General features: G+C 36.9%; 1 protein-coding gene across 17 annotated transcripts in view; it reads right to left on the reverse strand.

The window, feature by feature from the left end:
* ERC2 (ELKS/RAB6-interacting/CAST family member 2) overlaps nt 1–12,245 on the reverse strand; it is a 432,041-nt gene that overhangs the window by 397,058 nt on the left and 22,738 nt on the right. For 15 of the 17 annotated variants that reach the window (XM_017732424.1, XM_017732423.1, XM_017732425.1 and 12 more), the window contains one exon: nt 8,350–9,146. In XM_017732424.1, the coding sequence (XP_017587913.1) occupies nt 8,350–9,003 (654 nt within the window). In that variant the 5' untranslated portion in view covers nt 9,004–9,146. Of the gene's footprint in view, nt 1–8,349; nt 9,147–12,245 lie in introns of those variants that run through there. The other 2 variants (XM_017732430.1, XM_017732428.1) reach the window with 1 other exon arrangement.

Raw genomic sequence — 12,245 nt, forward strand, 5'->3', positions numbered from 1 at the left:
TCCAAATATGACCCTGCATGATATCAACCAAGCATAACCCCCAGACATGCAAAAACTCAGAAGAAAATTCAATCAATGACCAACAGGTTAAGTCACCATCACAACATTGCCTTTACCCTGACAACAATCTGAAATGCATCTTATGAATTCAGCCACATAACAGAAAAGAGAAAGGTTAGGAAGTGCCATGCAAGTTTATCTTTAAATTATATACATATATAAAATAAATAAATATAATGCTTTGCAGCACAGCCAAAAGGGTTGTGTTTCTCAGAAACAGCCCAGAGGATGGAGTTCTGTACTGCAGGCTACTTACCCTGACAACAATCTGAAATGCATCTTACGAATTCAGCCGCATAACAGAAAAGAGAAAGGTTAGGAAGTGCCATGCAAGTTTATCTTTAAATTATATACATATATAAAATAAATAAATATAATGCTTTGCAGCACAGCCAAAAGGGTTGTGTTTCTCAGAAACAGCCCAGAGGATGGAGTTCTGTACTGCAGGCTAATAGAATATGGCATTATCAACTGCCTGTTACATGATTGGGGACAACTGTCAGAAAATACAAGATGAAAGGACCAAAAGAACGGAAAACGTCTGAAATCTTACTAATAAGGACTAAAAACGTAAAATGAGAAAAATGACTCATTTTTCTTCAGTACTTCCTTCCTTTTCTCTCTTCCACTTTGGATGATGGAAAATTCTGGAAAGTCATTTCCAGCATTTTTTTCAGATTAAGTCTAAGACCTCAAGGAAGGAAACCTTCAGAGAACCTAACAGAGAAATAAAAATATACTTTAAAAAACCACTCTGTAAACTACTGGCTCCATCACAATCAGTGCAAAGAAATTCACTGAGGATAACATTCAATATATCATCTATGATACCTGTGAGAAACTGTATTATTGATGAGATTAAAGGTTTAATTAACATCTCCAGGAGACTTCATTTATGTTCTGTAAAACTTGATTTCAAAACAAACTCCTGTATTATGAAACAGTCTACTATTAATGTGATGTATCCTATACCACCCAATCCTAACAAAATTCCAAATTGTTTATATACAATTATCTCTCTCCTAATTTCCTTAAGTCATTCTGACAGCATAAAGTACCTACTAGGATAGAACTGAATCTGGACTTCCCTAATTTAAGCCAGGAAGGGGCAAAAAGCAGCAGGCGTGGCTTAGCAGTAGGTACTGAAGGAACACCTTCAAGCAGGGCTACAAGCATAACGCAAGGGGAACTTAAAGGTAGTTCTATCCCAACTAATACCCTGCTAGATCTACGTTTTTTTGAAGTGGTCTTCTCTGAGACCCTATCAGAATCCTGGCTTCTGTTAAAGGGTTTTACCCACCCAGCAACACAACAATCACTGCTGAACAACAGAACAAAGTCCATCAGATTGGGGATCAGAGAATGCAGTATCCATCTGAAGTTGCACGGGAAGTTTAACAAACAGGATGAAATTACTAAATTCAGCTGAAATATCAGCTCAAAAAATAAATAATAAACCTACAGCCTTTCAGAAATCTCCTCATGTGATACTTCTATTTTAAGATGATCACCACCATTACAGGACAAAAAAAATGCACAACAGGAACAGCAGCAGCTTTTGTAGTATTTTGGGATGAACCATCAAACATCAGCTAAGGATGTGACTATGTTCAAAGCTGATGAGTTCAGTTTCAAGTCATAGAGCCTCACACAGCTCCAAACACCTTTCATTGCAATGCTGTTTCTGCTAGAGAGTCAATCCACCTTCTCAAAATATTACTGGTCTTGTTTATTCTTCTTCATGAAGAACACTCACTGACACTCATTCTAAGACTTCAAGATGCAAATTAAATTTCATGCTAGCACTTTGGCACTGGATAACTGATAATGACTTATATCCTGCATTTAAAATAAAGTGGGTATTTTGCAATGTTCAATAACTTTCAGTTTCCAACATGATGAATAAAGTACTTTTTGTTCTAAATATAAAAATAGTACTCTTTCATCTATTACACACAGTCCATCCTAAAGACTACAATTCATGGTCCTTATCTTTTTTAAATACTGGGGGCAACAGAACATAAAATCAAATTTTACTTTCCTCAGATCTCTCATACCTCAAAAACGTGCAAAAGGGTATAACTTATTACTATCCTTTCCACTTTACCACTAACATGTAATACAGTTTTCATACAGCTTAAACTATTAGTTTCTACTGCTTAATGTATATATGAATACTGCTGTCTGAACCAGAGCACCACCAAAAAGCTTCAGCCAAGACAAAACAAGTACTTGCACACTTACAGGGTCATATTCCTATTATTCCTTTTTCTAGCTCAGTACTTACCAAGCTTTTTGAGACAGAGGAAAAATAAAGGTTAAAAGCAACTACATTCCCTCATTCACCCTCGAGCACTTTTGGGTTATTACTCCCTCAAAATTTCCTTGGTTATCTGTAGTATCATGACCCCCCTTCCTTACCAAATTCTACTCCGTACCAGAGCCAGGAGCCTTTCCTCCTCATCAGTAACAACAACCAAAGGCAACACACACCCTTCTGCCACAGTTTATTCACTGTTTCTCACCAACTACACACCACCCCTCCTCAGCAGGACAGTCCTGCTGTTTCGGCCTCTTCCCATTTCACAGACATTATTACTATCAATATAATTCTAAAAAATCCACTGACTTCATTCTACTTTCCTATTCAGATAATGAATGTTTGATCTGTTCTGTGTGGTTAAAAGCTTAAGCACTTTGTCGCATTTAATAAACAAAGCAAAGAAGAAATATTTTGCACTTACCTAAATTGCCATCAATGTACATGAGTTTAAATGAAGAAAACAGTGGAAACATGCAAAATAAAGTTAAAATCAACATGTATGCATGCAGCTGAAAAAAGCTGAAGAAAGCAGGAAACAATGGTACAGTGAAAAACAGAAAATAAGGTGAATGTGATGAACCCACAGGCTTTACAGAATCATTCTAAAATACCTTAAGAAACTTGCACTTGTTGTAAATACTATATTAAAATTTGACGTTAAAAGTAGTTTTTTCTTGAAGAGACTCATTAAGTAAAAATACATCCAATTTTAATTTTTTTTTTTTTTAAGATTATTCATGTGAAAACATACCTCAGGTAGAATAGTAAACCACAAGCAGAACTTTGCCATTCCTCAGCTTCCTAGCTTTCATTCGTGCTACCGTGCACTTCATTAATATTCACAATAAACTTCAAAATCCCTGTTTCACACATTTACACAATAAGATGGGCTGAAAAGTATTTATACCCCAAAAAGAATCCTCCTCTGACCCCATCTGGTATTTAGGAACAATGGGAGGTCTCCTTTCCAACCAGTAATCAAGTGCATACTTTGACACATTAAAGAAGACAATACCAATCTATGAACTCACACTAAATACATACTAATAATGTATACCTTAGCCTAATCAAAGTTTTATTAGGAATATAGTTTAATTAGTAACAAGAAGGGAAACACCATTTCAGAATATTTGTTAGTATATTTTCTTTTATGGTTCTATTTAGATACTTGTCATGAATCAAAGTGAAAATTAAGAGCACGTGAAATAACACCAAGTAGCTACTCTCGGTTCTGAATTCATGAATACACATTCCCTTCTCTACTGATTATTTTATCAGCTCTATTCTGTAATTGCAGCATCTGAGTTAATCATATTGCTACAGATAGACGAAAGTTATTCTGGGAAACTATTTCAAGAAAATTTTGTATTCAAAACTATAGGCCTCAGAGGAACTGCTCACTATCCTTTTTATCCTCTCTTCAACTCATTAATCAGAAGCAAATTCCTGCAGTATCAGGACAGGAACTAAACTTCAAAAGATCGAAATTTGTAACATGTTTTCAAAGAACACATTAAGTCAATTAAAATCACCTGGTTTTCTGTAAGGGGAAAAAAAAGGATCATGGCTCACCCATTTATTTCCAACAACATAAAACCACGTCATCTGAAAAAGAGCCACTGTTCATTGCACACAGTGTCCATTTTGTATTAATTACGTAGCATTAAATGACGACATTTTTAAGTAGGTTTTAAAAGGGGCTTTATTTTGTGCAACAGTGCTTAGTATGCATTTTTTAAAAGTCAGTGATTCAGTTTTTGCAATGTCATAAAAGCAGCATATCAACTGATAAACGTTAAATTGTATTAGAAGCAGCTGATCTAAACCAATAAATTATTTCTCCCTCTTCTTCTGACAGACAGGCAACAATCCTGGAAATGAATATTGCTGAATAATGTCTTGTGTCTTCCCAGCACTTCCCACCTCATGGCCTTCTGCTCTCCACCAAAACCTTCTACACTAACTCTTCTGTACATTACACATTATTAGAATCTTCTATTCAAGACACATTAGAGGGAATAAATACCTACCTAAGTGGGGAAAAGGCAGAAACTCTGAGACACTGCCAATGGATTATTCCAAGATGAAGAACCACTTTAAATAGTTAAAAACATGTAGAGTACTTCCTGCCCCTATATATATATATAAACCCATATATATAAAAATTCCAGTTATGCTGTGAGAAAATATCACAAAGACTATGAAGAACAGAAAGACAAGACAACTAAATGTGGGCTGTGATATCAAAGAACAGGTGCTGAAAGCATACACTTTCAGAAATAAAATAACTTTCAAAAGAAAACCGGGAATGTCCAAGTTACTGTCCATAAACATCCTCATGGGTTTCTTGCACTTCCAAAAGTTTTAATTTTATGAGTTTTCCTGTCAAAACAGATCCTACTATTTCACCTATTTGGCATATTTATTTTCATTATCCTATTTTCCCAGATGTTTTTAAGCCTTCCCAAGCTTGACATTATCAGGATGCATAACACATATCCATCCTTCAGGACACTGATGAAAGCCTCAAGCACATGAAAGATCCCTACCAGATCCTACTGGAAATCTTTCCAATTTCACCATGAATCATGGATAATTACATTTTGACACAGGCTTCCAATCAGATAGTTCTCCATATAAACAATTTCCTCTCACATGCTTCCTTTTGAGATCTGAGAGAAATCTTTTGAGACAACCATTTTCCCAACATCGATATGTTGCTGCTTTTCCTTTATGCATAAGGTGGGTTTTCCTGTCATCCAAGAAAATCAGACTTCTTTGATATTATTTTTGACAAATCTATATTGGGTGCTAGTGTATTTTTTGTTTTTCCCCCTATATTTAGAAATAGCTAACGACTGAAAAAAACACCATTTACAAATAACTTTCTTTGGTTCCTGCAATATTTTTTCAGAAACCACAACAAAAATATCAAACATATTTCACTCCTTCTCTCATGTCACTTTTTTCCCCTGGTAGGCACATAGATTTGCCCTTTTCCAGCCTCCTGGAGTTTGCTAGGAGACTCAGGAATCCAGTCAGGATCACTTTCATCATGGACAGCCAATGTGAAAACACTTTTTAGTGTTTCAGTATGAAACAACTCTGTTTTCAAAAAAGTTTTACATGCCAGTAAACCTCAGACACACAATGATAGATTGACCAGTCTTAGCATAGATGTGATAGAGCACATCACTTTTTTTGTTCTTAAAATTTCAGCTTTTTGATAATTCCAATTTAAATTAGTTGTTTGAAAGAATCAATAGCCCTCTGGATAAGTAAGAGTGACAGACAAGCTGACACAGCCAGCTTGGGCTTCCAAAGCCATTCCTTCCGAAAGGCTCCTCTCCAAATGCTTACAAGAAAAGTAAGCAGCAATTAGATAAGAGGATGGGTACTTTTATACACAAATATTTGATTACAAGAGAGGAAATAGCAGAAACACATGGTTGACTCCTAAAACCAACATAAAGTCCCTGTGGAGTTTTGCTGGAACCTGTGGCTGAGCTTTGTGCTGACTGACACTTCCTGAGTAACCCAGAGAACAGGGTGATCAGTAAGATGACTAATTTTCCTCATGATATTTGGTTATTCAGAGCAGTAAAGACAAAAAACAAATGCAAAGAAGAACTTTATAAGACTAAGCCAATTATCAAAGGCTGGCAGATGAAATTCAGTGAGATAAGAGTGGAATGCAAGTGAAAACAATCCCAACTTTAAGCATAGCAAGCTGGGATCAAAACTGGTTAGAATCAGGAGTGAGATTTTCAGCTATAATAAATATTTCCATTAAGATATTAACTTAGCACTCAGTAGCAGCAAAAATAAAGGCATCCAACACTGGAAAGAACAAACTAATTGTTGGGAATTCCTGTGAGAGAGACAGAATTAAAGGGCAAACACTACAACACCAACACAACTCATTTTACATCTTTTCAAAAACATAAGCTGTTTTGGTCTCCTCACCTCAAAGAAAAAACAACCCCAAACATGTAATAGGTCTGAAAAGCATCATGTCACTCTTTCACAAGGAATTATCACACATGGTAAGATTCTTCTAACTGGAAAAGAGCTGAGGAAGGGATGTGATGATGGCACTGTAAAGTTCTAAGTGGCACTGAAACTGGCACCAGATATCAATTACTTATTGCTTCTTTCAGTACAAGAAACAGGAAATCCTGGCAAAAGCAGCCAAAGTCCAGTGCAAAACCAAATGAAAAGCAGTGGTTCTTTGCAGGTGTCAGGCTGTAAGAGCCTGTGGACCCTGGCATTTTAAATAGGTCCAAAAGTAACTGGCTGAATTTGAGGTCCACTGAGTTATTAAGCACAAAAACAGCAGCTGGATCATAAGGAATACTCTGTGGAGGTATCACTGTATACTTGGCCTATTCTGTGAATGTTTGGACACTGTTAGCAATGGAATACTGAGCTACTCAATCTTTGTGTTATTGTATTATAGAGTCAGGATTCATGTTAAATATACACATAAGGCAAAATATATTCTTGTTATCAGGTTTGCTGTTATAAGAAAATAAGACCATTTGTCAAAAAAATTGACTCAAAACTGAGTTACTAGTTTACTTTCCCCTCAATATAAGGAAAACTAGCTTTTAGGGGAAAAAAACCAAAACATAACCTCATTGGTATGTGACAAAGTCTCTAAATACCAGATTCAGATTCCAAATGTCAGTGTAAGATATTAATGTGACACTTCCATAATAAATACATGAGTACATTAGAATATTCCTCCTACTAAGGTGACACTAAATACACCATTAAAATATCTAACCAACAAAGCTTTTGAAAAACAGAACCTCCACCATGCATCTTTCTGATAATATTGGTTCTAGCAGCATCCTAGTGCCCCTGCTATAAGTAGATAATCAGTAACTACTACTGTCAGTCTGGATACAAAAGTCATAAAAGGAAGTAATTTATTAATTAATTGTACTGAATTTTTGATGACAACCCTGTCAGTTTTCCACTGAAGTAGCTGGTAACAGACTTGCTAGCTCTGTAGATATTTAGGTTCATGACATGCCTAAAAGGTGGAAAGTTTGCTGAGGAGCACTAATTGATCACAAACTTGGAAGTAAATTAAAAATCTCGGTTGTTGCTGCCTGCCAGCAAAGAAGTTTAGATTTGGAATCTGGAAGTGAGAGAAACACAGGACTGTGTTTTTGTCTGGGGAAAGTTAACAGATGGTCTAAAAAGGAGCAGCTTTAAAATAAGATGAGAAGCCAAAAAGTGTGTGGAAAAAGGAAGGAGAATTTTTTTTATCTACTCTGTGCTGCTGTTTCATGTAGCTTTTTATATATAGCTGTATATATTTTATATAGCAAAGTCTCAAAGTTTGACTTTACAGATTAAAATATTTGAATCTTTTTAAAATTTCAGAAAAATAATGTTACATCTTGAATAGAAGTATTTGAAATACATATTTACAAGATACTCGTTTTCTACAACACAAGTCTATGAAATGTTATTGAAAACTTTCACTCTGTTCTGTAATGGAGAAGTACAGAAAATTAAATATGAGAATTTATCTTCTTTTATCTTTAAAACTGTTAAATCCCTGTACAGCTTAAATAAAATATGCCTCTGGGTGTTTATTTATACTTTTTCAAAGGCGGCTCCTTTACCTCCTCAGAAAATGTGGCCACATATATTTAGACAGCTTTTGCAAAAAAAGCCCCAGAGAAAGTTTCAAAAATAAGAGAAAGGGTAACAACAATTATTTTCCCCATCTAAAATGTGAAGGGATGCTGCACAAAGGAAATTATAACCTGCATTTGGATGCTTATTAGTGTGTTTTCCTACAGTTTAGCAGCCAGAAGCAGATATGTCAAGACAGACAATTCTTGTGGCAAATGTCAAACTTGTGCCAGTATTGGATACAGTATTAAAAGCAAAACATCACATGCTTGTTTGTAAAACAACACGAAGAAACTCTCATAATTACTTACCTGATTTTCTTCATGGGAAACTCTCATTTGTTCTTTAAGAACTGACATTCTGGCTGCTTCTTCTTTCCTCAATACTCTCTCTTTCTTTAGCTCAGGACTCCAGAAAGTTTTGATGCTGTTCATAGAGGACCCCAGCTTGCTGTCCTTAATGTCTAGTTCTTTTCTGAGAAGGTCATTCTCCCTCTGTAGATCCTTAAGCTGAGCCTGCAGGTCTAACATGGTGCTATCTCTAACCTGTCTCAGCATGGAAGGAACCTGGTGGTGGTGGTGGTGTGAGGATGTGGTCAGCCCTCCATGCTGGTCGGTGTAAGAAAGGACATCAGTGTGTGACAGTCCAGCAGAAGCAATATTGGGGCTGCTCCCCATGGCTGTGACTCGGCCACCATACACAGCTCGATTTGTAGCCCTTCCAAGAGTCATTGTGCCCTTTGGGAAAGTAGTAGAAGCTACACCCTCATGGTCACTCAGGTACATTGGTCCAGATGTTGCATAGGCTGCGTTAAGGGACTGGATGTTCTCCATGGATAACGTCTTCCCCGTCCCTCCTCCCCCGCTGCTGGTTCGCCTGTGGCCCAGGCGAGGGGACCTCGGCAGGCGGGGAGACCTGGAGGGACTTCCTTCCAAGTTGCTGATTGTTCTTGCACTTCCATACATTTTTCTTCTACTTTGAGGTACTATTTAGTAAGAAACTAGTAACACTAAAGTTGAATATTAAATTTATAATTCCGGCTAGAAATATTGGCAGTTTCACTGCATTCTTCCAGTAGGCAAAATCTGGTATTCCTCCAAAGACAGACCTGAGGGGAAAAAAAAAATATATTATAAAATTAAATTTTCATCTTGGAAAATAAACTTACAAGTAATCACCATATATCAGAAAAAAACAACTTCCCAGAGCAATAACTTCAAAAATAAAATCTACTACACATTTTATATTTAGGAAGATGAGTTAAAAATGCATTTTCAAACTAATTTCAATCAAAATAAAACTTCTAATTTCGTCCTTGCTAAAAGACTTGGAGTTAAATCTTGCTAAACTAAGTTGCAGTGAACAACAGAGGCCCAAAAACATACCTTAGCTGGTATATTAATGGACTTAAATGACTGACAACATGAAATTTATATAAAGAAAAATATTTATTATTGACTTTAAGAACTACCCTCTTAAATAAGCCTCCAGAATTCATCCCCAAGGCATGCAGATATAAAGGAACCAGATCTTGTTGATGTACATTTTCAAGTTTTGGCATTTTGACATCTCTGTCCAAATCTGCCCCTCGTTTCAGCTGTCATGCAGCATTCAAGAGATGACCCACAGCTTGCTCCACCAAGAACTTGTGCAGCTTTTCTGGCATCTCAACTTCAACACATTGACCAACTAAACAAAAAATTTCTCATCATGGTAACTGGGACAATGTGACTTCTTATCCTAAATCTCAAGCACCAGCCATCCTCTGGCCAAATAACTCATCAAGCCCTCTGAAAAATCCATCCTTGCATCTTTCCAGTTGCCTGAAATAGTTCCATAGCTCCCTTCAAAGACAAATCTCCCATGAGACCAGAGCTGAAGATCATTTTCCTTCCACTGGCTCCTGGCAGACCCTGAACAAAAGCAACAACTCATCTTTTAAATTGACAGAATTCACCCCCACCCTCCCACTCACTCAAAAACACACAAAACAAACCAAAGCTTCACAAAAAACACAACACTCTGGCCTAGTGAAAAAACAATACTGCTAGCAGAAACTGCCAGTATCAATTTAAACTGCACACAATAAAATATTTTTAGATACAGCAGATATGATACACAGGTGGTGGAGTTTGGTATAAATTTGTTGATCCTCAGAACTAGAGGTACAGAATATTGTATCTTATATCACATCCATCCTGTTGTTCCTTCTCATTGCCACAGTCTGATAAATACGTAATTTATGTTTCTTGCTTAGAGTTACTTAATAACCTACTTAGTCTTCTGCTTATGTCTCTGCTATGTATTTTTCGGTACTTGTTTTGCCTTTTAGAGCTTATTCATTGTGGTCTTTCTTTTCTCAACTTGTGTGAAGTTTTGGAAGTTCTTATCTCAAATCAGAGAACGCTTTCATCTTGCTTAGCACTCCAGTCCTCACCATTGAGCTCTACTGAAAAAGGGATCCTCATTCCTTATCCAAAGGCAGGCTAACTTCTCACTAAACTTCTTTACTAATGTTCAAACACTGATTTAACATTTTAACTTCCATAAGCTTGTAAAAATTCTGAAACCAACAGGAAAAGAGAAGCAAAACACCACCAACCAAAGAAGCGTTATTACCTCCACAGCATTTTCAATTTTTTTCTTTTACTTTCCCCCTAGAAATATTCTAAGCAAAACAGAGACCTCTGTGTAGCAAATGCAAATACACTGATGATATACTCAATTTTTCTTACTTTAGTGGGCTATTAAGGACAGCTTACAGACCAAAAGCTGAAAACCCTGACTTAAAAAATTCGTAGGGTTTCTCCATCTTCATTTGCAGTTTGTTTCCTTCTACAGCCTGAATTATACAGGCTGGCTTTCCTGCAAACACCCCAGAAAAAGGCAAGCACATGAAAATATGCTTTCTCAATGCATGTACTTCTTAAGGATAAAACTGGAGTCTTCCTTTATGGCTGTGAAATGTCTCAGACACAGTAGAAGCCAGACACCATTGCTCTATGAAGGAGGGGAGAAAAGCACCTACATCATTTTCTGCTCTTTATTGCTTATACATGGAGCCTTCCTAGCTTCAGGAAGACTTACTGTGTGTCTCCACAAATCAGGAATTGGAGACATGAAGAAGCAGTATCAGCCTCAGGACCTCAACAACTGCCACACAGATCATCATCTACTGCCTGGAGAAAAAGAAAGGAGAAATCCCATCTTCCCACAGAACCAGCTGACAGAGCCATTCTAGTTGAACTTAGAGTGGACAGGTGAGATATAAACGACTATTTTGAAAGATAAATTTGTTTTATATTATTATTTTAATTGGACAGGAGGGAATGAATATTAATACTCTCAAGTAATAACTTTTTAACCCAAGCTGTAAGTGTTGCAATGGCCACAACGGAGCTCACAAAGGTCGTATCCCCCTAAAACCTTCTCTGAGAAAAAAAGTCACCCAGATTCCTTCACTCTGGTAGGGACAGACTGCAGACCCACACATTTTCCTACAAGAGCTGAGTTTTAAAACCCAATTCAGCTTAGTACTAGGAAAAAAAACCCAGATGATCACCTGCTTGGCTCAGTATTTTCTTATTTTAAAGAAATACCGTTTAATGCACATAATGTAAAATTAACCACTATAATCATGAGTTTAATATCCTGTATTGCAAACAAAGCTGTATTTTATACAGATCCTTTTAGGATCCAGAAAATTAAGCAAGCATTCTCAGCTGGAGGCAGGAGGGCAGGCACTGGACACTTTCCCTCATGCTCTCATCAGCCTTAAAAACCCCAGCAAACCTGATACAGTCCATTTCATGCCAAAGTCCCTCCTCATGCCTGTTCCAACTTTCAGCTTGCCTTATTTTCCACATTCCTGCCCCATCTGATCACCTGCACTCTGCAGACAGCAACATCATGGGTTTGCATTACCCACCATCACTGAAGTCTGACAATGCATTTTATTTGTGTTTTAGCTTTCTATTTTTATAGAAACTTGGGAGCATAGGATTCTAATATGATGCTAATAGAAGCTCTCACTCAATTTAGTTTCCAAATCCTTACTTCTACATTTTACATAATTAGAGTTTCCTTGAAATACTGTGTACACAACACCCTGTAAGCTCTGATTTTCACTCGTTACACACTCTTACATGCTGAGGGATGATTTAGGCTTTTAGTGTCCCCTCCTGTGTCCTGAATCACCTAGTCAGCA

This window comes from Corvus brachyrhynchos, unplaced genomic scaffold (genome assembly GCF_000691975.1).
Source record: "Corvus brachyrhynchos isolate BGI_N302 unplaced genomic scaffold, ASM69197v1 scaffold4, whole genome shotgun sequence".
NCBI classification, from domain to species: Eukaryota; Metazoa; Chordata; class Aves; order Passeriformes; family Corvidae; genus Corvus; species Corvus brachyrhynchos.